The 26,805-nt window shown below is 36.8% G+C and overlaps 1 protein-coding gene across 1 annotated transcript; it reads right to left on the reverse strand.

The window, feature by feature from the left end:
• Nucleotides 1-5,263: 5,263 nt before the first annotated feature.
• On the reverse strand, nucleotides 5,264-6,327 carry LOC128261381 (uncharacterized). The gene has a single exon (XM_052995051.1). It carries the CDS (start codon nucleotides 6,197-6,199, stop codon nucleotides 5,774-5,776), a length of 426 nt encoding a protein of 141 aa, XP_052851011.1. The 5' UTR covers nucleotides 6,200-6,327; the 3' UTR covers nucleotides 5,264-5,773.
• Between the last annotated feature and the right edge of the window lie 20,478 nt (nucleotides 6,328-26,805).

The following is a 26,805-nucleotide window of genomic DNA, read 5'->3' on the forward strand; positions in this document are numbered from 1 at the left end:
GTTGGTTATGCCGGAGCCACAAGGCACGTAGCGCATTGCAGTTAAGATTTGGATTTCCTTCGCCGGGCGTATCAAAGGAAACAACGCAAAAAATCTAGAAAATACTACAAAACACTTATCTGGGTGACAAATAGAAAAAGAGCTGAATAAATGGCGGCAGGGGTGTCCAAGACGAGGGGCCAACATTGAAAGAAAAATGTCTGTGAGTAGATTAAAAAATATATGAGCAGGGGGTGCTACAAACGAAGCGAAGAGCGACTGCAAAATGGAGCTATACAAAGCGAGGAAATGGCTCAAGTTGTCGTTATAATAAAGGCACGACAAAACACAATCCCACAGTGCAGCTGTAGTGTAGGAAAAATGGATTTTGAAAAAACCAGCGCCATATATTATGGTATGAGTAAGGAATAGAATTAACTCACAGAACAAATAAATTTTTATTAGGAATCAGCTCATTTAAAAATGCAAAAAAGTTAAAAAAATAAATTTTTTTAAAAGAAACCGTAAGCCGAAGTACATTATTATTTTAAAATAATTTAAAGGTATTTTATGGTTTTTTTTTTCATCAATTAAATTCGTTTAAGCATGACATATTTTTTTATACTTACGGTTAAAACCATATACTGTGAAATGTAATAAATAAAGGTTTAATTAGTTTTTAATCAACTATCTAAAAAATGCAGGTTTATTATGTAAAATTTTTTAAACGATTTTAAATAAAACGCTTAATATCTAAGTACTACACGTACATTTTCTTAAAAACATGTAATTATTAAAATGATTTAACAAATAGTGAACTGTTAGATGGTTAAGTAAAGTTACAGAAATTGAACATGACTAAATCTATAGTCATTTTTAAGTATCTATCCGAAGTAGAACCACTGTATCCGCGGTTCAGTCGTGGCCTGATGGTCATGGCTGCTTCATATGTGTGCCGCTGTTGTCTGTTGTCTTAGCCTCGACTGCCTAGACAACCTGAAGGCGCTTTCTCTACCGTTTTTGCGTTAGTCTGCTGTTGCCATTTGGTTTTCACTATTTATTTTTTCCATCAACTTACGTATTTGCTGCTGTTGTTGTTAATATTTGCAAGGCGACTTTATCTTAACAAGATCGAGGACACAGGACGAACAGTGGCAGGGATGTGAGTGTGCGTTACGCCATTTCCTGTGTCATTTAAAATCATTTTGCAAGTTTTGAGCAGACTTTGAGTTTGTCTTTCTTTTCCACTTGCTCTTCTACTTGCGTCCATTCTTCCTTCAGCAAGGACTACTGCTGTGCTGTGTTCAGTTCATGTGCACGGATTTGTTTCGTTATCGTTTGTTGGAGTGTCAGAAAGGACAAGTGCAGGAACGAGGCCAAATTGCCGGGAAAAGGGAGCCAAGTAATAGGTTGTGTGGGTATGAAGGCACTGCATACGAAGGCCAGGGACTCAGTTAGTGCTAAGTCCATCAAGTGAGCAGACAAATTCCCCCGTTTGATCCGGTTCGATCCCAGTTAATTTGTTTATAGCTTCACCGCAAAAGGTGGTAAGGTACATATAAAGCTAGTACCAACACTAAGCCCCGTTACTCGGTGTTTATTTAGCCTAAATTAACTTGACATACTCCCGTTACTCACTTTGTTTTACGTTTTTGTGCCAGCTAAGAGAACATTTTTCATTTGCTCAATTTCAGTTGGATTAACTTTACCTTTTTTAGTTATGTTGAAAATAATATTCTGACCCACTCATAAACCACTTTCAACTTTTCGGACAGACACTCTACTAAATCATAAAAAGAGATGAAAATATGATGTATCCCAGTCCCCAGACCATAAACCATTTGAGATGAATCAACAAAAAGCGAAACAAAGCTCCCATTCCGAGGACATATTTCCACCATAAAACTCCTGGCAGGAGCTCAACCATTTCTGGTTAAGGTGCCCCACACATATGAGGCATAAAAAGAGTAACAACAAATACTGAATTTGTTATTAAATAACAACATAACGATATCTAATTTCAAGGGCGGGAATGGGAGTAGGCTGAATAATATTTTATAAATTGCGTTAGATTAGATAAAGGTATGGTGGCGATATGGGGGATTGAGACTGGTAACTGGTAGGTCATAACCATTGCATATTTTTCCCGTGGGGTGCCATTGTGGCCCATTGTTGCCATGGCTGCCAGTTGGAAGTTGGAGGCTCCGCCAGCCGGCCTATTAACCACATTTTAAGCATAATTGAATTTCGTGCATAAATTTCGGTTTATGGGTCGTACGCAGGGAGACCACGACCCGGCCAGATTATTACATTATTTACTGGGTGTTGTGTGTGTGTTCGGTACGTTTTGGGTACATTTGTTGCCGGGCCGGAAAGAGACGGCCAGATGTCGAGCAAAAGAGAGGGCAGACCAGGTGGCGCCACCAGACGACAGGGGCATCAATTTTATATGACTCTCTGTTCGGCCCGACTCTCTGTTGTTTCATGCTTTTTCCGTTTTTTGAAATGGTTCACTGCCTCCCGCTGCTGCTGCTGAAAGCCCAAAAATTATTTATTAAATTTCCCTTTTATGATATAAACCCAAACATGCGACCATACACAAGCGAAGGCTGAAATAAGCCAAGCAATTGGTTGCAGTCTCGCCTCTAATATGTTTTGTGGTTAGATTGGGGATAGGGAATAGGCTCAGCGGTCTGAGATGAGGAAATAAGTACCAGTCGAACGAATAATAAGAGTAGTAAATAAATAACAAATAAGTTATGGCATACTGCCAATTGGTTTCATAGTATTTAGCCAAAGTTTACTTTTGATGTAAATAAAGGTGGGGCTTTTGCAATAAAATGTATATTCGTAAATGTATGTAAAGGTGCACAATCTAAATTAAACAATCCTTATCTTAACCTTCTTAAATAATTCTAAGAAATGACAATATTATCTTTAAAAAAGGACGAGGTAATAACTTCTTTGGAATGCGCAATTAAATTATTATTATACCACTATTAATCCTTAGCTGCAATTACCAATATTCAATGACAAACATTCTAATTCTCAGCGATTTCCAATTGAGATCAACCAAATCCGAACTTGGGAAATCTTCTTTAGCTAAATGAACAAATCTTTGGCTCCCAAGCTAGCAAAACCAAAGTTCCCAAACAAACAATTGCCGCTCCATTTAACAGACTTTCCCTGTGCACACACACATATGCCGCAGTCATATGTTAAGCCTCAAAGCGGTGCCAAAAAAAAATGGTAAAGGAAAAGGGGCAAAAAATGCCAAGTATGTACAGTGAAAGTTCATTGCCGCTTTTTAGGCGCCAACAGAAGCTCACTGTGAAAAATTCTGAACAATAAAAAAAGGCAGCCATGAACAGAAGCAACACATCAACTTTTTATTAGCTGCAAAATAAACACAGGGAGAAAGGGGCTAAAAAACAGAGAGCAAGACGCAAACAAGAAAACAAACAGCCGACAACTTAAAACGCAAACAGCGGTGGCAAGAGTTGAGTAACAAATATTTACAACGCGTTACAGACTGGCCCAAATCCCACCCACCATTCAGCCCCCATCCTCCATTCAAGCCCGGCTATTTGCCTTTTTTTGTTGGTTAAGACACTGCCAAGGACCCAGTCAATGTCGAGCTCCTTGCCGCGGTCCTTCGCGACTTAATAAATCTTATTAAAGTGCGCACAGCCTCTAAAGTACGCTACGTTTTTATTTTTTTCTTTTAAAGGCCTATTCCAAGCGACGCGGGGGACTGTCTACCTTGTTTTTGCTTTACATAAATTTATTTCTTACTTCTCCGCGACTCACTATTTGCCATCGAATCAGGAGCAAGAGGGCAGACTTTAATGTACATCAATTTGGGTTGATTGTTGGACCTATAAATGGCGGGTTGGGGCAGATTACAATTGAGTTTTGAGCTTACTTAAAAAAATGTTGTTATACATTATGACTACGTATGGTCGGGAGCCTGTTTCTTGATTTATTGTTTATTTTTTTATTGCTACTATTTGGGGCAACATAAATAATCGAAGCTAGTTTATTGGTAAATTCGTTTTTGATTAAGCTAAAAAGTATGCTACAAAGTTAAAGCACTAACAATATTTTTAGTACAAAATGCCCGATATTATAGGGGGATTTTCCACACTTTGAATACTTTCGAAATCAAATATATTTAATAAATATGAGAAGTTCGATTTTTTTTTATAACTTAGTTTTACTCGAAAGTATTTAAATAGTTATCCTCAATAATAATGATCCTGTGTTCCTTAATAATACGTTTTCTCTTTCAACAAGAATCAAATTCAAATAATTTATTAATTTACCTTAAAGGTTTGTGATATACCATAAACTTAATAGCTTTCACAAACTATTACAATCAAATAATAATTAAAAATATATAAAGCTTTGCCTCAAGTAAAGACCTTTGTTAAAACGAATCTGTGAAATGTTAAGTTATTTATTTAAAGCTTTCTGTTAATCACATTACCTGTTTACGGGAGTCAATTTAAGTAGTTACTCTTAGTTCGTTCGTTTTAAAATATTTATTTATTTCTTATTTTCTATTTAATTTTTTAGAACAATGTTTATGTGTTTCCAAGTTATAGGTATTCCCTCTCTAACAGAAACATCTTCAAATATCCTTACAAAAAAATTTTTCTTGTCAACAGAAGGTTTCCCTCGAGCGAAACCTTGGGGACTTGAGATTGGGGATGTTGCCACCAGCCGGTGCCCATAAATTTGCGGTCTTAATTCAGTTTAGTGGCCTGCCCTCGATTTTGTTTTGCTGTTTTTTTTGTCGGCCCTCTTAATCGCCCTAAATTAGATATAAGCCGATGGCCACAGCTAAAACGAAGATTCAACTGGGCTCAACACCCAAATGGCGACGAGGACTACGGTCATTGCTTTTTGCTCTTTTACTTTGCCATCTAAAACAAATTATCGAATTAGTTTATTTTTGTATGTGTGGCCAAAATTTTTATTAGCTGCTCTGCTCTTTATTTGGTTAAGAAATTGATTTTCCCTTTGTTTCTTTTCGAGGAAAACTGACCAGATACAAGATAATTGGCGGACAGTAAATTAAGTTTGCCCGTGCAGACAGCTGTGAGAATTCTACGTAATTGTCAAAGGCATTTCCCCCGATTAAAAACGGAATTCCCAAGGCTCCTCTTATCTTATCGTTGATTTAGCTGATATAGTTGTTCAAATGTTTTTTTGTTGGTTAACTAGGAATTCCCCGTGGAATTGGTCATATTTTTAGTAGTTGGTATTTGATTAATGCTGATTGGAGGTATAAAGGGTATTGGGTATTTTATTTAAATTTAAATAAATTTTTACAAAACCTTTAAAAATATTTATATTGCTTTCAATAAATACAAATGCTTTGGGCCACTTGCAACAATTCCTGACCCAAACCGACGTCACGAGCATGACTTGTATAACCTTTTGACATATCATAATAATTGTGATAAGCATTTGCCGAGTGCAATCAATCATTGGGTATATGGATGGCGTCCAGTCAGATTGATTGCCCATTGGATGGGCATTGGGATTGGGATTGGAATTGGGAAACGGAGAATGGGGAATGAAACTGGAATCGCTGTTGACGGATATCATCTCAGAACCGATCTGTTTACTCAGTGCAGCACAGTGCGTGTTTTTCCAGCGGGCAGGGGATAGGGAATAAGTTTTCGCTTGTCTACATCCTCCGCTTCCCTTATCCTGTCCGGCTTCTTTATGCTTTTTTTTCAAGGAGCCTTCTGCCACCTTTTCCTCGACTGAATAAACACTATGGCTATGGCAGTGGTGGCTGACCACCAGTAAGCAGCAGATTTCTTTTGTCACGACTGAGGCAGCCACGGGCCGCCGAGAATTTCTCGTGGACCAGCTCGAAGAGCTCCTGCTGAAAGTATCCGTGCTCCAGCCAATGGGCATCCTTGTGGTATCCACGCCGTATTTGCTTATCCCTCAACCGGAACTCGCGCCACAGCAACTGGATGTGCAGCCATTTTTTGGCAATGAAGTCCAGTGTTTTTCGCTCTGACGGCGTTTTCTTGTAGTTGGAAATCGCATGGAAAATGAAATTCGCACTGATTTGTTGCTGCAGCGCCAATTGGTCCAGCACCAGGATATTTCCCTCCTCCTTGTGACCTTTGTGACCCTGGTGACCCTCCATAATCGGATAGCTGGCGCTCAGCTTTAGTGCGACAATGTTTGGCATAATTTTTAGCTGTTTAATTTATCGCTCACACTGCCACTTGCTTTAATATATTCGCCAGACTCGGCTTGTTCAATAAATTTATTTAATACTTTTAGTTCACCTGCAGTGCACAAAGCCAAACGGTTTCGTTGAATTTCTGCAACTAAATGCTTCGAATTGACTTTCGTGCTTTTAAAGCTATTTCAATTTGACTTTGATAAGCCCATGCACATTAAAATAAAATGTCTATATGTGTGATTTTATTAATAGGTTATTTCATACCTGATAAAAGTCGATGACGTAATACACGTGATTCAAGGCGACTATCAAATAATCTACAGGAGAAGTAAAAGTACGGGGGAAGTTTATATTCAATCTGAACTAGTTTAATCTGACTTCTTGTCTAATATAATTTAAGAATGAAAAATTGATTTTCCCACATTAAATACAAAATAAAAGAAGGCGTATATAAATGTTTTGGAATATATTTCAATTTTTTTTCTAGATTACGTTTTTTAGTTTCTTATTTTCGTCACCAGATTGTACCTCCTATATATTTAAAAATCCATACATGTCTAGTCTATGTGGCGGCTTCATGACTGACTGCCCAGACTGGTGCGGTGGCCAATATTTCGCAAAACGTTGTAATTAAAATTGTAATCTTTTAAAATTTAAGCGCACATACATATAGAGTAAGGGTGTAACGGAAATCCAGGCAGGACGTCAGCGATTTGCGCTATGCCACACGGCTGGCATATAATTTTACACCTGTCTCGATGACTAGGATGCCTGATGTCCGGCTGCCGGTCTCATAACTGCCACCTAAATAATATTAATAAATGAAATAATTAAAATAAATAAATAAAATGTTGTTTATACATTAATGTTTATACCCTTGCAGAGATTATTATAATTTCAGTCAGAAATTTGCAACGAAGTGAAGGAGACAATTCACTAGGAGAGTCAATCTAGCGTCCGTCTGTCCTTCTGACCGTCCGTCAGTATTAAAGCCATCTGCAGGTAGTCTTATATACTGCTAGGAACATGACGGATCGGACAGCCATAGCATATAGCTCCCATAGGAATAATCGGAAATATACATGAAAAAAAATTATAAAATTATATAAATAAATACAAAATAAAATAAAAATGTAACTTTTCTATTCGGTAATTTTTTTTAAAATTCTTTTTGACTTATTAATAACTTGACAGTTTAGAATAATTTTAATAATTATATTGAAATCGGAAAACGATATGATATAGCTGCCACAGAAACTTTCGAATAATTGAGCTGCAAATCGTCACAGCTTCAATGTTTTTAAACAAACACGCAAGTAAATCTTTTAATGTTTTCATGAACATTTAATATTTGCTGTAGCTGCAAGGGTATATAAACTTCGGCTTGCCGAAGTTTGCTTCCTTTCTTGTTTTTTACTTATTTCAGTTTATGTTCCTCTTTTGGGTTTCCATAATTTCTGATGAAAAATCGAGCACTTCAATTTGTTTAAAGTAAAGCCTACGTTTAAAACTCAAAAGTCTGTTCAAATACCCTATATTGTACGAGAATGTTTCGTATGTCACGTTGAGTGGGCGGAGGCGGGCAGCCGGAGTCAAAACGCCAGTTATCAAATCACACTCACGAATCCAATGGCTGATTCATGAGGGCCAGTCGAATGTGCGCAATGCGCTATCATGGAATTATTGGCCGATAAGCTTGATAAGCCCCAGTTCGCACGCACTTTACCACTGTACCTCACACCGCCGAAAACCCCTCGACAAAGCGGCTACAATAGGGATAGGGCCCGTCCTGACACATTAGCCTACTCAACAAAATCGCTAGACCAAAGTCAATGAACACAATCGTTAAACGTTACTCTAGGCAACAAAATTTTATCGCACCCAATGGGTGGGATTTTGGAAATGGAAGGGGCAATTACAAGTTCGAGTGAAATGTTTTGGGGATAAAGCGTGACAATGTTTGTCGTCAAGTGTCGCTGGCTCATCGCAGATAATTGTTACGATTATCCACGCCCATGCCATCATCATTATCATCATTGACAACATCATTATGAGAAAACGCCTTAGTTGAGCGGCAATCTATTCGACTTTTTGCTTACACTCATGACTTAATTACGATTCAACTGCATTTGTCTCGAGCAGGCTATAATTTAATGTATTACAGAACGATGGGAAGGCCAATTGGAAATTTTACATTCCTCCATTGTAATAAAATTTGTAATTTTTGTTTAAACATTGTGAGCAAACTTTTTTTTTGTCAATAAATGTATTTATAAAATATATTCTATTTTAAGATACCTGTGTGAAGTATTTTGGCATGCACCTTGACAGCAGACTGACATGGAAACACCACATAAAAGCGAAAAGACAACAACTCAGACTGAAAACACTGAAAATGTCCTGGTTACTAGGTAGAAAATTAGCAGCCACTTTGGAAAACAAAATTCTTCTCTACAAAGCCATTTTGAAGCCTGTTTGGACCTACGCTATCCAACTCTGGGGAACAGCTAGCAATTCGAATATTGAAATACTTCAGCGCTACCAATAAAAAATCTTGCGACAAATTGTTATTATGTAACCAATGCAAATATTCATAAAGATCTAAATATTCCAACTAATGTAATATTCCAAAATTTTAATGTCATCATCACACTCCACAAACAGCATAATTCGCGTACCTTATCACGGCTGTTTTATAATATGATACAGATTTTAATGACAATAGCGTGGTATCGGATTTTAAAACTGTTTGCAACATTAAGCAAATCAAATGAGCTGTCAGTTATGGCCTTTTTCATTTACTTTTACTATATTTTTTAGTTTCTGATATTTATTTGTAATCTCACTTTATTATAGCGGCATTAAATGGGCTGTTAGCACTGTTATTAAAGAAATTTTAAAATCAAATGAGCTGTCAATTACGATTATTACTGAAAATTTGTTTTACTGTTTGCAATTTGCTTATTTAACAATGTTTTTGATTTTAAATAATACATATCGATGTAATTCACCTACTTAGCTTTGCGCATTTTCTCTAATCCATTTTGAAATTAAATTGCGTAGATATACATATGCATTTAATTTAAACAACCAACACACAAATGCGTAAAATCTGTGGAGCAATTAAATGTCTGGTTGGAAATGAAAATAATTATGGGTAAGTTTGAATTAATTAATACTTTTCAATTGGTTTATAAATTCTTTTTAAGAAAATAATAGGACCAATTAAAATTTCTTTTTATAGAGGAGTGTACCAAAATTGAAAATCATTGATAATTATGCCTTACGGCTACAATCAAATTAAGCTTTTGACGACTTTCAATCCACTTATTGCTATGGTGGTCATTAAACATAAATTATGTTATTTAAAGATATAGAGGTATTCAAATTTAATAAGCATTGATCTTTAAAATATATACAATAATGCAGATAAATATAAGTTATAAAATGTTCAAGCGGCTTGATGGACTTACATCGGAGACACCAGTAGTGTGCACCTTCCGTTATTTAACCGCCCATACCAACGGCTATTCCACATTATATACGCTTCATTCCTCTGCACATTTCATTGGTCAATTGACTGTGAAAACCTGTGAAAACAAAAACAACAACCGTGGGAGGGACAGCAGAAGGACCGAGGTCCTAGCCAACAGGCCATGGAAAATTACTAATGCATTTCTAAAGAGTTTTTCATCAACTAAAGTCCCCAGCAGCAGTAGCAGCTGCTTACTGGATGTTACCTGTAACCTGACTCTCGCTGCCATTCTTTAAGGCAAATATCATTAGCATTATGATGCCACGTCACACCCACACCCACTTCCATCCAGCTGGGTCCTGAGCGGCATAGTCGTAGCTGTGGCCCATCATCAACCACGTTCCATATGCACATTTACACAAGCCGCTCGGGGGAAGTCAGTCTTTCACACAACCGGCGGACATATCAAACACACTAAGATACACCTACAATCGTATACCCTTCCAGGACATTTTCAAAAACGTTCTATCAGATTAAGTCTTCTTGAAAACTTTTTCCATTAGTTGAAAACTGGGTTTCAAAACTAGCAAATGTGTATGAACCAATATATTTAAAGTCGACAACTCCGGTAAATTTTTGTCCAAAACGAAGTAAACTTTTTAAACGCCTTAAAAAGAGATTTTAAAATTCTGGTGATATTTAAACTCAAACAATTTGATTAGGCAACTTAAAATTATACTTTAATATTTAAAATTAAATTTCTACAGTCACAAAAATGTTTAACCGAATCTTTAAGCTGTGATCCTAATGTTCTTATTCGTATTCGAAGCCTTTTCCGCAGATAAAGCTCAAAAAAACTCATAGAGAAATATCGAAAGACCGTCAAAGTGTAATTAAAGTGTTAAATAATAACTGAAAAAATGCAAATGTTATTTATAAGTTTTGAAGTTATTCGGATAATATAGACATGAAAGTTCCTGAAGTGTTTATTTTTGCCTTCCTCAGTCACAGTAACAAAGACAAGTACTTCGAATAAGAACAAAATGAACAACAACGCGAAAAGGGAAGCCAACGCACGATGAGTGAGAGAAATCATGTGCGCAAATACAGATTAGATTGCTTAATCTATTGCCCGCTTGTAGGCGCAAATGTACTCTATGCGCTGCACAGTGGCACAAAACTGCTTTTATTAAAATAATCACACAATAAAAGAATTGAACCTGTAGCAACAAAGCTAAAAATAAAGATTAAAAATGGCCTACATTTAGTTGTGTTGTTATTATAACAAGAATAATGTTTAGTATTATTGATCGTCGTTAAATTTCGAGGTCCTCTTAATATTTATTGTACTAAAAAAACCATAAACTTAGTTAAAGGACGTAAAATTTAAAAGTTTATAGAAAGTCTCAATCAAAGAAAAAAAGAAGGTCAAGTCTAATTATTTTCAATATTATCTGTATTAAATATATATATAGATTTATAGGTCCATTGTTTTTAGGTCCATTGTGCACTGAAAAAATGTGTGTGAGGAGAAAAGGTGTGCTTGTGTCAGTTGGTTGCCTGTGTAAGTGTTGCAATCGAGTTTGCCTTGTGCAACTTTTTGCTTTTCCATATTACTTGAAAAGCAGGCGATGCGAGCGATAAATATATACAACATATTTCCATTTGCAGGATTGCATAAGCTACAGCCACCTGGCCATATTTCAGTATTTCAGGATGTTTTTGCGGTGCCTGTGGTGGTGTTAGTGGTTGTGCTGGTATAACCCAAAAACACACGCATGGCAAACTCAGCCCAAGCCTGGCATTATTTTATTCAATTTTTGTCAATTTGTTGCTTGGATACTGGGGTACTAAGATCCGAGGTAGAGAACTTAAGTGGGAGTAAACCATTCAATCAGAAAGATATTTCACCTCTACCCCCCGTAAAAATGCACTGCATACATTTGGGTCCAAACACTGTTTACTTTATACCGGGGCCAAAAGCCAGCCTGCCAGCAGAAATTGTTATGAAATTCTCGGCTCACTGCAATTTTTCTCCCTATCTCAATCTGTGTAAAGTGGCCTGGATGTTTGACAAGTTGTTGGATTTGTTGTTCGTGTTTTTGCTGCCTTTATTGTTGTTTCCCGATTGTGCTCTGGTTTAAGCCATTGATTGCATTGAGCCTGCTCCTCGTTCATTTTTGACTTTTCCTGTCCAACCAGCAGAAGCAAACTGAAGTTTTTAAGTCTTTTTAAAAATGTTTTAGCCCCACTCCAACTCTGTGTCCTTTTTGTGTGTCTGCTAGTATGTGTGCGTAGATGAGAACATAATCTGACTGATGTTGACTGAATGGATAGGCATTTTGGTAGGCCTTCTGCATTATGATGACGCACAAGTCAGAACAAGCATACTCTGTCTGCTCTAAAACGATAGTTGAAGGCTTACAAATATCCTGCGTAGTTAAGTGGCCCCGTTTTGCTGAGCCCTATATATCCGATATTAAGTACTTGTAATTGCCAGTTGGGCAGTCGGATTGTGCGCATAATGAAATACCAAATACCAAAGTTAATATAGTCTTGACATGCATTAAATTTAAGTAATACGAAGGATTGATTTAGAATTATTGCGTTTCAACATCGGATTCAAAGAAGCTGAACTGGGAGTTTCTAAGAGGTTACGACAAAGAACATGATATTTATTGACAAAATTTAATACATACTGTCACTACTATATTGGAATTCATATACCAAACATAGCTCCACAATACTACTGTACTTATGATATTTATTGACAAAATTTAATACATACTGTCACTACTATATTGGAATTCATATACCAACCATAGCTCCACAAAACTATTGTACTTAAACATAGTTGTAACTTGTTTACATTATTTGTCAAACTTTCGTTTTTTGTATAAACCAAATGGTAAACCTTCTAAAAATTGTAATATTTTACATTTTATAGTCTGTACTTGCAGCGTTAGGATATTAATAAAAGAAATGAGATCCAAAAAAAAAAGATTTGTTAGATCAATTGTTTTACTTCGATTTTTACAGAATTCAAAATAGCAATACTACATTTAATGCTAAATCTTACTAAATTTCGAATGATTGCGTTTTAGTATCAGTTTTACAGAAGCTGAGCTCTAAGTTACTTATCTCTATAAAATACGTAGCGTTTTTAATGATCCATTTGAATACATACTGTTGGGCACTATTTCAAGTTGGTAATATTATACCAAAAATGGCTCTATAATACAAAAAATACAGATTTATTGGATCAATTGTTTTACTACTGTATCAGCTTGAAGGTTTTTTCAAAACTTCAAAAAAGCAATACAACATTTAATGCTTAAGTACATTTAATAAATAAAGATTAAAAATGTATTAACACTTACAATAACTATTCGACTGATACTAGTTAATATGCATTTACCAGACCAACAATACAATGCCAAAACAAATTTTCCCGATAATATCGCACGTCTTTATTAAATTGCAGCATATTCGCATAGATTCCAACAGCTGCAAAACATTATTACCCCCTCCGGCGGGGCTCAACTATTTTATTTATTTTGCCCCTCAAATGCTTTGTTTCGAAAAGGGCGTTATTTTAATCAGCGCTTTGCCGAAACTCGGCAAGCAGACACACCTGCTCCTGCTGCGACCTTTGCCTTCGCAGTTGCAATTGCCTCTGCCCGGGAGCATAAAACCCACCGGTGGAGGGGTTGGAGATTGGGGGGGAGTGCGTTACATATCTTGCAAATAAATTAGAATTTGCTACAGCCAGCGGCAAGCAAATTAGAAACCGCTTGAACTGCACGAGGCGAAATGTGCGTGTTATAACTGCCAAGCACATAGATACTAACACGGACCGAAATACACGGCCAAAAATGAATACAAATGCCGCCAGCTAAATGTGCGTGCAAAAGTAAACACGAAGCCGTCGATTTAGGGCGGTGGTGGGAAGTGGGCGTGGGAATGGGCGGTAAGGGAAAGTGGACGGAAGTGGGGGCAGAAAAACAACAGAAACGCCCCGAGATGAAAGTCGAACAAAAGCCAGGAAACGAAAGAGTAACCGCAAGTGTAGTTCTTGATTGTACAGAAGAACCCCCAAAGAACCATTGAGTACCCTATATCATCCCGTTAAAAAAAAAAAAAATACTTTCTTAAGTCTGCATTAGAATATATTTTTCAAAAAAGATTTCGCAATGCCTTCAAAAATTCTACGATTAATAACTTAAACTTATGTTTTAATTAAAACCTTTCTTTTGTAATGGTGCACAGAAAAAAATATATATTATTTTGTTTGTTTCCGGACGGCTGCATTTAAATTAAAAAAAAAACTTTTTATTTTAGTTTTGAAATGTTATTTTTTTCTTGCAAATATTTATATTTGGAAATTTGTTAATTTAAAGAAGAAATTATAGGAGCTGGAAACAGAAACATTGCTGGTTAAATTTGTGATATTTGTGAATTAAAAACTAAATGTTGTTCAAATAAAAATCTTCAAGAAGTAAAGTGAAAACAGGGGGTACCTATGAATCGTGCTGAATTCGGCTTTCTAGTAGACTAACAGAAAACACCTTTAGCCACTTTTTAGAGCCAGTCAACGCCTCCATCGCCCTTTGGGTCCATCCACTGCTCTTCCTGCCCACCACATGCATTTCAATTAACGGCCACCGAAAGCAATCCACGGGCAAAAACACGTGCTTGTATCACCCTGGCCACGCCCACACAACAGTCGTGGAGGAGTGGCCGCCCATGGAAGGCTGCTCCTGACTCCAGGCCACATATCCTCATTGTTTATGCTGCGGGGACTGCACTTTACCAAAGCACCAGGCCGGGGCCAAAGCTAAAAACAAACTGCGGTCGCCAGCGCCATTTTGACTTACCATCCGCCATCTGTTCTGCTTCCCTAGATCGAGGGTATTTAAAAATGGATGAGAAGTATTCCAAATTAAGCTTACATTTTTTAGGATAGATGGAAATCATAGATACGCATTTTATTTAAATTGTTTTCAAGACCTTTTTATTTCATATAGCTCTCTTCCCTTTTTAACAAAACTCTAATTAATTGTTTACAATGATTTACATTATACAAGCTGTTTTTTTAAATCCCATTCCTAGGTATTAGCTAAATTAACCATCACAATGAACCAAAATCATGTTTTTGTCGATAATGTTAAAAAAAAAACATTCAATATTGGCATGCAAGCTAGTTAGTTATTACTTGTGCTGGTAAGCGCAGCTTATAAAAACCAAGCCTTTTTTTAAATTTGTATACCTAACAAATGAATTACACCCTAACATGTTCCTTTTATGCTTATATTATCTAAATATTATTGTGCCGGCGAACTCAGCTCACAACTAACCAGTCTCATTTATAAATTTTCTAACCTTTACAGTCCCAGTTACTCCAAACATATTTTTTATTTTATCATATTTATATTCAACCTTCCAATTTAAAATGAAGGGTAAAACCAATTCAACAGTTCAATTAAACTTGGTACTCCTATAAATAGTATCTTTTCCACATACCCTTCAAGGGTACTTGGGTCTCTGATTTTGCTGCACCTCCTGCCTCGAATGAAGGGATGTGTGGGAAAAAGCTTTTCAACTGGCACGCGCACGCACTTCCGGTTCTTGTTGTCTGTTAACTGCAAGTTACCTGCCTGTAGTCCTGTAGCTCCTTCCGCCCAAGGATGTTTGGGGAGCTGTTCGTGGGGCGTGGGACACATAGCCCGCCAGCCATCGCCCTGACTGTATATTTTTGTTATCCATCGGAGGACAATTTTGTCAGCTGCATATGCAAACAATTACCGCAAAATAAAAGGTAAACAAAATTACTTCCGAGCAATTTCGCGTGCAAAAGCATGACGCACACCCAGGACCTCCTGTTTCCATTTAACCACTCCACCGTCACGCATCCCTAATGCATGTGTCTATATGGCAAATTATAACTTTTGCTTGTTTGTCGAAGAGTCCGCGGTGGAACGCTGAAATGGCGATGGAAAAAAAATTACTTCCTAGAAAAAAATAAAGGGAAAACAGCAAAAAAAAGGTTGTTAATCCTGTTCATAAAGTTTGAAACTATGGTAATACTTCAACGGTAGAAAAATAAAAGGTGAGAGTAGAAAAAAGCTGTATCTTACTTCAACTTAAATTTAAGTTAATTTATAAGTCAAAAGCTTTGCTTATGGATACTCAATTTAAAGCTATGAATTGAAATAAGGAGATTAAATTTAGAGTGCTGAAAGGGGTACTGCTGGTCTAAAAATTTGACAAAATCGAAATTTTTTTTAACATATTCTGAATGCTTAGACTCTTAAAAACATTATCCTTAAAAGATTTTTTAAAATTCGAATTGTTTTAGGAAATACAGACGATTTTGTGACGTGGTGTCCGAGCCGTTTCCTAAACGTTAAACGCATTTTTCTCGAAACTTCTTCTTTTTGAGGTGGTTGACATGATATTTAAATTTCTACTGAACCGTTTACTTTGAAATTTGGTACATATCTTGTGTATACTACCCTCTATCGCGACTTGCTCGGACTTGAACAAATTTTAATTTAAAGTACAATATATAAAAAACATTTTTTGTTTTCAAGTCGTTTTGTTACTTAAAATAAATTTTTTTTTAATGTGGTCAACCCAATAACGTCATCTTTACTAATGAAGATTTGTTTATTTTTTCCTACAAGGGCTGTAATCATGTCAACCAGGACGCAGCGATTGTTTTGAAGACCCCGATCTAGAGGCCTGTATCTCGGCGAATGTTGTATAACAAATAGAAAGGATTATAATTTAAGTCAAACATTTGCAACGCAGTGAAGGAGACATTACCGACCCTATAAAGTATATATATTCCTGATCAGCATCACAAGGAGAGTCAATCTAGCCATGTCCGTCTGTCCACCTGTCCGTCCGTCTGTCCGCCCGTTTCTACGAACACTAATCTCTCAGTTTTAAAGCTATCTGCACGAAACTTTCCCAAAAGTTGTATTTCTATTCCAGGTAGTACATAAGCCGGAACAAGCCGGATCGGACGCCTATAGCATATAGCTCCCTTAGGAACAATCAGAAAAAAATAAAAAAATTATAACTTTGCTGTTTTTTAATGTTTCTTGTAGTTCTTCGACATATTGTAATGGTTAAATATTTCAGAAATAAGGTTTAAATTTCATGAAAATCGGACGACTATATCATATAGCTCCCATGGAAACAATAAAAAAAATTAAAATATATAAGAAATGTAACTTTTCTATTTGGTAAATTTTTTTAAAAATTCTTTTTGGCTTATTAATTGACAGTTTAGAATTTCTGTACTAATTTTATTAATATCGGAAAACGGTATCAGATAGCTGCCATAGAAACTTTCGAATAATTGAGCTGCAAAATAATCATAGCTTCAATGTTTTTAAACGCAAGTAAATCATAATTTTAATGTTTTCAAGTATATTTAATTTTTGCAATAGCTGCAAGGGTATATGAACTTCGGCTTGCCAAAGTTTGCTTCCATTCTTTTTTTTTTGTCTTCTTAAAATGTAAATAAAAACCATATAAATAACTGTACATTAAAAATGTTTTTCATTACTTGTTAATCTATTTAAAAAAAAAATCGCTTAAGTTCAGACTTCTAGACCAGAACACCCCCTTAAACCCGATTTTAGTTAGGCTCGTACAAAATGTAAACCTTGTAAGCTCGTCCTCAATAATTTACTTATATTAAGTAAAAGACTTGTGATATTTTTTCATTTGTTTTCGATCTATAGTTGTGAACAATGCTTTTGCCTGAATCTTTATCGAATTATTCCTTGTACTCTTTATATAAAAATCCGACTCTCTCAAACTGCCCACGATTGACTTAACAGTTTGAAAGTGGTCAATCTGGCAATATTATGCCTTGCGTTTGATTTAAAGGACCTCATTTGGCTTGCCAGTAAGTTTAATAGCATTAAACAGTTCCAAGCAATTAATTTATCCACTTAACACGCAAACTTAAAGTGTAAATATTGGTTTCTTTTGCTCTGGTTTCTTACTCCTTCTCTCTCTCTCTCTGTCTTGTTTCTCTGTCTCTCAATTTTACTATCTTCCATCTCGCTCACCGCAACCGCAAAGTATGCAATTATTATATGAAAAGAAATCGAGTAGAGAAAGGTTGGAACGAGTTACTCGAGTATAATTTCAATGGTGCCGCAATCGACTTTAAAAAGCAGTTGAAAGTTTAATTTTTTTCTCGCACTTTTAATGGTTTTTGTTGTAGCTGTTGGCTTTTGGGGTCTTTAATTGGCCCACACTCGACGGGACTTCGGATGCAGCTCACAGTTGGGCGCCATTATTATTTCCCTTGCATACCAGAAGGCGTTACCGTTTACCTCAGTCACCCCTTTTCGCCTTTTTCGGTTCAGTTCGGTTTGGTTCGGGCCAGGCCAATAAAATGTCTGAGTTTTGTCTCCATCTCCATCGTCTGGCCCCCTCCGAAACCCACTGTGTGCATTTATTCTTATCGGCTCCGGGCGCTTTGCCTTAAGGCGTGAATGGCTTGAAAAGCAGTCGAATTGTAAGGGCGACTTAGGGGTACGGGTGCCGGGAAAACCGCTTATCAGGCAAATTTCTCGCCCTGTGTTGGCGCGTATTATTGAGAAATTAAGCGCACAGCGTGTGCATTCACACAAAACACGTAGGAAAAAGGGGTCCTTTCTTATTTTCCAGCCACAAAACGGAAGTTCCAAGCTTCGCTATTATGTATAACCAGGCAGCATCATCAGGTGGAGCTTGACAAAAGTTGAGGCAAAACTTTAAAGATAAAACTGGAGAATGGAAGCGAGGAAAGGAAGTGTTATGCACATAGATATACATATATATATATATATATATATATATATATATATGCTGTAAAGTGATGGTCAAAAGACTATCGAGAGTGTTCTTCACCGTATAAAGTTATAAAAAGTTGCAACGGCTTAAAATTATAGATTTGAATTAGAAATCATTTTTTACCAGATTAGTAATAACTTTCAATCAATGCCGATTTAATTTAAAATAAGATCAGAGGCTTTTAAACAATTTAAAAAATATCTCCACGCATTTAATCGTCAAAGCTTTTTCAATATTTGATCTGCGTAATTTAATAAGAGAGTTAAAAGTGGCACACCGAAATCAAGCTTCTGATAAAGTCTTATTGAATAGACCAACAGCAACAGTAGTTTAGCCAGCAATCATCGATTTCTCAGCTTATACATGACTATTCGATTAAATTAAAAGGCAATCAACTAAAAGGGACTACTGTGTTCATTTTAAAGGCTACTTGCGGCGACCACCGTTAAAGCGGTACGAGTCCAAACACGGTGGCAAGGCAAATAAGTCACTGGCACTTAACGAGCGGCGCTGAAAAAGGATTTGTATAAACGGTGGGCGGGGTCGTAACAGGCTCTACAAACATAATCACTAGGCTCAGCAATGGCCGTAGGTGGCAAGAGGAACAGGGACGAGTGCAACTCGAAGTGCATGCAGCCCAAAAGTATGCAACAATTTATGCATGTTTACAAAGGCAATTTCTGCAACACGACGGTGGGCAGGTATGGCTGGTTATAACGGCTATATGGCTATATGTCTGAGTCCTGGGAGCGGCACCAGCAAACAAATGACCAGTGCCCACTGGCCAGGACTTTTTGGGACGGCCAGGGTTTTTGGCACACCGCAGAGCATAGACAAACATTGATCACTTACAGGAAGCCACGGGGACTGGACTGCACTGGCAACTACTGGCCATGGCCATAAGCCAACTGGCCATTTTGTCAGCTGCGCTGAGTTGCAGCAGCCGTCGCATGTTAATATCTGCCCCGGCATCCCAGTATCCCTATCCCCATGGTCCTGTATCCTGCCGAATCCTGTATGCCTGTATGCCGGCATCCTGGCAGGTCGTCCGAATCGGGGGAATTGCTCTTGGCCGTGGTGCGTCTATTGGTCAATGGATTAAAGCCAAATGTCCGCGTGGGAGAAGTGCAAAGCCATTGGTGATAAAAACTGCCGCTTGACAAACGTTCTTTTCTAATTGTTTGTGGTAAATTTGTGTAGCCTTTGCTCAACATCACATAACTACTATGTGAGCCATGTGTCAAATTAGTTTTAGCTTGTTTAGCACATAAGGTAAGTTCATTTTCCATAAAAGAAAGCAGGGAGAAATAATTTGAAAAGCAATAATTTTAACACACAAAAAAAAAACTCAGTTCGAATGTTAAAAAATAACAATAAGTTAAATTTTCAATAACATAAATCTATTAATGTTTTATTTTGAGTCATTCTTTTGATTTTTAAAGTTTTAAGCTAACAAGCATCTTATTAAGGCGTATTTTATACTCAGTTGTTCAAGATTCATGTAACAAAAGTTTGATTTCTATAACTACTTTTTATTTCGATCCGCAATTTTTTTCTTTTATAAAATAGACATAGCCCTTTGATTATAAATTAAAACAAACCAATTAAGGAAACACTGAAGAAAGAAGTTAAGCTTTGGCACCTTTATAGAAGGTAAGAATGTAATTTAAGGCATTTTAAAAATTCAAAAGGTTTAACTTGAAGTTAAGTTCGGCCTTTATCATCTTACCTTAACTTTATAAATTTTCAAGATATGACAAAGCAAATCATCAGATTGATTTGTTTACCAAGTCACTACCTTGCAACGCAAATAGATCACTCAGTGGCGTGAGTCATCATCATTTGGCAGTCAGCTTTAATTAGTTTGGCAGCGAAAGCTAAAAACACCCTCTAACCCCCAATCGCGAAATCCAGGCAAACCGAATCGAACCACTTGCCCTCTCAATTCGGGCGATCTTGAACCAACAATTTCCGCTGCCAATAATATTGGCAAACATTTTGGCGCAGTGTCAATTAATTTGCCACACACTCGCTGCTCGCATTTCCTGCCACCGCGCTTAGCCCACTCGACAACAAAACTGGCAAAATGAAGTTGACGTTGGGTGTTTGGATGGTTGGATGGCTGGAATGGAATGGAATGGAGTTCCCGCGCGGTGGTTGTCAGGTGTTTGGCATTCGGGTGTTGATGTCACTTGACGCCTTCTGTCGTGGCTTTCAGTTGCCCCTTTGACCCCGTTCCCTCTAAACTTTCCCTCTCTAGTCAGCTCGCCAAACATCCCAGCAATTGCTATTTAGCTGATTGTGCGGTTTCGCCTTTAAACGTCTGCGATTTAGCCCCACCACCATCCGCATCCAAGCCATTCATCTAAATGTAAATGGCATAAAGTGCATGCACTTAATTAATTACAGTATTTTGTCTTGTCGCTTAAAGTGAATTAAATTGAGATGCTGCTGGGGTTATGCTTTTGGGGCGGAGCATTCAGGGATTAAGCAAATTAATTAATTGAAATACTATATTAATAAATCAACCAAAAACATAGAATTACAGAGGATGCCTTTTCTTACAAAAAATAAAAGTCATAAGCGAGTTGGTTAAAGTAAAAAATAGTTCTAAATTCATCAGCTTATAGGATTTTAGATTAATTTTTACGATTTAAGCAGTTTAAGGAGCAGTTAAATTTGTTGAAATTATAGCCAACCTTTTGCATTTTAATACTGCAATGAAAAACGTTCACCACACAGAGAAAATATTTTAAAGTCAAGTAGAAAAACTTCAGATTCGATTACCTATTTAATTTCAATTTAAAATTTGCGCAGAATGTAATAAAAGTTTGTTGAAAGGATACATGGAATGGATTTTATTCTGATCGAAGCAAAAGTGCTACATTAAATTCCACTCAATGTTGACTTTAATTAAAACTGCACTTTATTAAAGCGGTCCATTGTTTACCAAATATGCAATACATCTGAGCATGTCAATATGCAATCGCTTCAGCAAATTTACCCGGAAAAATATGAACATTTATATAAATGTATCTGTGTGTTTATTTATCTGCCAACTGTTAACTTCATATTGTATTTTATTTATTTAATTCGATTCGTTTTCATTAACTTAACTCTCGCTTTGCCATCTGTCTAACCGTGGTTGGTACATTATTTTATTTTATTTTGGTACTTTGGATTTTTCGCTTTACAACGTTGGCTTTACATCAAGGCGGGGACAGGGGGACAAAAAGGACCCCGCACAGTTATGCAAATGTAATTAGTTGCATGACCGAAACCATAGAGCAATATTTATGGCACAGACTGTGCCGAGAAGTGAAAGCGGCCTCTGGTTCAGCGTAAGTCCCCCCCTCATTTCTCCATTTCCCAATTCCCCTACTCTGAACTCCTCCTCCGGTCATATGCAACTGTTGTTGCCGGTCGAGAGTATCTGCGAGATACTTTTAATTTTTTACGATTTTTGTGGGCAAGAGAGCTTTATGTTACCCTTTTTTTCCAGATCCCCGTGCTTCTTTTCCCTTTTTTATTCGGTGCCGTTTAGAATATTTCTCTGGTCTGCCCTCCTTGTTTTTGTTAATTTTTTATGGTCCCAGGGTCCAGTGATGGGACGGGTTTTGGGAAGGCAAAGGGATTCGGTTTTATGGCGGAAATGGCAACGCTTGCCACAAAATAAAACAAAAGATATTTGCAGTGCGGTGTGCGACGATAAAGTAGACTAGGTCGAAATAAAGATAAAATAGGCGAACGTTTTGGCTGCCCCAACACCATCCGTCGTTCCTCGAATTCCTCTTGTAATTGCTGTGCAGCTGAAAATCTAACAAAAAACGAGGAGTGTTTAAATATTCTCCCTGCACTTTTGCCATGCCTTAAAAGAAAACTCTTTAACAAAAAAAATGGGAGGGGGTGGCAAGCCGAGGTAAAAGGAAAACAGTTGGAAAGGAAAGCAGCTGAAAACTTTTGCCAGCCATTTGCCGGTGAAAATTGAGATTTATGAGTGCACCAAGGTGGGAGTTAGAGAAAGGGAACGAGACGCACTCAAAGCCGGTCTGCATCTATTTTGCTGGGTTTGTTTTTGCCAAGTTGGAACTTGGCATATTTCTCCATTACGAACGGCGCTTGCAAATTGATTTGATTTGATTCGATTTTGAAGTCGATAAGCCCACTCTTCCGGCCCGTATTACCTTCCTCCCCCTTTTGGTTTCCTTTGGCTCAGTTCCCCATTTATCCTTTTGCATCCAATCCACAGACTTGGAAGCAACACCAAGGTGAGGGAATTCGTAACTTCTGCTGCCTTCGAGCAGTTGTAGTTCCCTATCAGGACCCCTTTTTTTCCACCTCCCAGTTGATTGGCAGACACAAAGTGAAAGAGTGGGTCCAAGTGAAAGATGGGGATAAGCCAACAGACAAACGATTATGTAAATATCTGGCATCTGGTCGACGAGAGTGGCTGGAAGAGATCTTTTCTTTCCAGGCATGTACAGATTGCTTTTATTAATTAAAAACGCTGTCCACTTTTATAACAGCAGAGCGAACAGCTCTGAGAGCCTCTGAGACATACATTAAAAATTGCATCAAGAATATACAAAAGGATGTGGAATGGCTTCTTATTAATATCTTAATTTACCTTTTTGAAAAGTACTTACATATCCATTTTATTATTTTTTTTAGATGTTTCTAACACAAAAAAGATATAAAGTTATACAAACACCCAGCGACCTTTAATAACTATGTTGGCCAACAAAAATCATCAATACCAATAATTTATCTTACAGCATTTTATTCAGAAATTAAAACTGACAAATTCTCATTTTATTTATCACTATCCTTTGATTTTGGAAATTTAAATAAGATTTTAAAGCATTTCTGAAGTATTTGAATATGAATATAAAAATACCATATTTTGAGTTTGGCATCGTTAACTTAAAGCAACTGCGCGAATCATTCGTAATATACACGCAATTAAATTTGCATTCTAATAAGCATTGCTTTTAATGTTCACTTTATATGAATTATCGCACACACATCACCTAACTGAAACATCCGTGTTATTTTATACATTTTAATTTGGCAAATTTGTTTTGGCACCTATCCCTGTCGCACCTTTGTTCCTCTCGCTCTTTCCCCTTTCGAAAAACCAACAATGAGCCATAGCTAAATACTAAAATGTGTTGCATACTTTTGTACGGCGAACGAAAAATAGGCGCCAGACCACAAAATTGCTGGGCACACACAAACAGCCGCACATGCATTCCAAGCAGTAACACCAACAAACATCTGCAAAACCAAAACCCAGAGCGGGAACATACGGGTTAAGGGGATACGCGGCTCGCGATAATTATGTATGAAGCAATTATTTTGCGTGTCCAGCAGCAACAACCGCGGGCGGGCATGGCGGCTATAACTGTTTTGTTTCCATGTTTAGGGTTATTTGAGTGTGCGCACAGTCGAACTTCGTTAAAAGGAATTTAACGACAATTCACTCAAATAACATATTAAAATGAGAAAAAAAATGGTGTCAAAGAAATCACCGGTAAAGGTGTCTAAGAGTATGCTGTGAAAAATAGAACATCGTCTTTTGGAATAAATCCATCGACTTTCTTATTTAAAATATATTGTTGCATACTTTTAAGCGCCTTTTTATTCCCTTGCAGAGCGTATAATTTGAGTCAGAAAATTGCAACGAAGTGAAGAAGACATTTCCGACCCTATAATGTATATATATTCTTGATCATCATCACAAAACTTTGCTGTTTTTTAATTTTTTTTTGTAGTTCTTCGACATTTAGTAATGGTTAAATATTTTAGAATTACGGTTTAAATATCATTAAAATCGGACGACTATAACATAAAGTTCCCATAAAAACAATAAAAATAAAAAAAAAATTTATTTTTTTAATTTAACTTTTTTATTTTGTAATTTTTTTTAAAAACTCATTTTAACTTATTAATAATTCGGAAAACGATATTATATAGCTGCCATAGGAACTATCGAATAACTGAGCTGCAAATCATCATAGCTTCAATGTTTTTAAACATAAACATAAAACATAAAAGTAAATCATAATTTTAATGTTTTCAAGAATATTTAATTTTTGCAATAGCTGCAAGGGTATATGAACTTCGGCTTGCCGAAGTTTGCTTCCTTTCTTGTGTAAATATATTTCACAATTCTCTAAGAGATTTTAGTGGCTTTTTTTATATTTGCATCGGGTTTTTGGTCTCAAATTAATCTAAAAACCTCAAATTACAAAAAAAAAAAAAACAAACAAACAAAAACAAAATAGATTCGAGGTGAAATATGTTTATGTCGTATCAATACTAATAGCAAAAGTCGCTCGTTGAATAAAAACATTTTTTCAGATGTTCCACAATAACAACTATTTTTTTAAGGGCATTTTTAAATACTCAGTGGATTCCAAATTTTTTTTACTTACTAAAAAATTATAGGTTTAGATGTTTGACTGTGCATTTGTGTAGCTAATGGTGTGAGTGTTGTTGCTGCCGTTACGTGAGACCCACACAAATTGAAACCGACGAGACTGGCAACAATTTCGCTCCTGCTGCTGGGCTTACTAACAACAATCGCAGCAACAACATCGCATATTGGTTAAATGCCTGACTGACGTCTATAATTATAAAGGGCGCAATGGGTGCAGCAAAAACAATAATAGCGTTGGTGGCAGGGTTAAAAAACAACAACATTTTGAGCAATATTTGAGCACGTTTGCCGCGTCCTTCGCTTATCCAATCCACTTTCAACTCACACTCTGTGATTTACACAGGTCAAAAAAATAAGTGGAAAATATATATAATTAAGTCGCCGGCCCCGAAAGTATGCAATACAAAAACACCCAAATGTGTATATCTGTTGGTTTGTATTTGCCTCTTCTTATAACGTGTTTTTTGTGTTTTTGCCCGATTTTTACATTCTTTATTTCTCTGAAGGATTTTGAAAAAAACAAGGAATGTAAATCAGAGTTTATTGGAATGGAATTTATGGATACAAATGCCCGCTGTTAAATCTTTCATTTAAATGTACATTTCTTTAGTTCAATTTATAATATTTTTATAACTTTTCTGTTCAAATTACAAATAAAAGAGTTATAGGGCTTTAATCCGATTAAACTTTTTTTACCCTTATTTTTGAAAACTTTTAATCAAAAAAACAAATTAGTTTTATTTAATTGTAATATGGGTCAGGTGCTCGACAGTAAGTTGTATTTAGGACTATTTCAAATATCTCTCAGCAATTCAAATGCATTTACGAGCAACTCCAGATTGCTTTCCGACATTTTTGCAATGCCAGACATTACAGAGGACAGGATCCACAGGACCACCTCTGGCCGGTAGCCGTTTAAATATGTAATGGGGCTGTGGGTCAGCTGGCAGCGCTCCCTGAGCTGCTCAGGGTCGAAGGTGAAAACACATGACCCGCTCACTCACACACACCAAACTAATTAAGCTATTTATTAGGTTTGAGGTTAAGTTCAACGGCAGTTAGTTGCAGTCATTTGGTGGTCAGATCCGAGTTTCCTAGTCCATTCAGGAGCTGGCCATGTCAGAATCTCAAAATGGGATGGAAGGGGATTTGGGCGAGAGATAAAAAGAACTGCAACGCGCTTTTGGCTTATAACTTTAACTTGGTTTGCTGTCCTTTGAGCAAAGTCCCCTCTGCGGTTGGCATAAGCCACAGCCGAGAAACCAGCACCATCCCAATTCCACCCGCAAAACCCTTCAACGCTACGTGCACTTCATTAAAGCCACATAAATCAAGTCAAGCGGAGCGAGAGGAAAAATATAACAACAGAAAGCCATCCATTGACAGCACTGGTTGATTTTTCCTCTGAACTACCTTTTTCTGGTTAGTTGTCGGGACTTTGCGGAGGTGTTGATAACCGCAAGGTAGTGCAAATTCAACCGGAAAATTTCACATGCACTCGATGCAATTAAATGATATTGCCATTTCAGTTTTATCGACTGCTGCAACTTGGAAATCCCAGTCGCATTTACCATTTCCTACATAATTGCTTTCATTGCAATTCGTTTACATGTTCCAACAAGCCATGAAGGATGCAATATCTGTTTTTTGTTTTATGGTATTAACATAAAATGGTTTATACCGAATTTAGTTCTGTGTGAAAAAATATTCTCCTATTATGTGGTTAATAGGTATTAAATCATTTGTCAAGCTTTCTCCATCTAACAAGGCACAACGTTTTAATAATCCTTGTAACATGGCGACAAACATGACACTCTTTATATCCATTAC

The sequence above is a fragment of the Drosophila gunungcola genome, unplaced genomic scaffold (assembly GCF_025200985.1).
Source record: "Drosophila gunungcola strain Sukarami unplaced genomic scaffold, Dgunungcola_SK_2 000001F, whole genome shotgun sequence".
In the NCBI taxonomy this organism is placed as follows: domain Eukaryota; kingdom Metazoa; phylum Arthropoda; class Insecta; order Diptera; family Drosophilidae; genus Drosophila; species Drosophila gunungcola.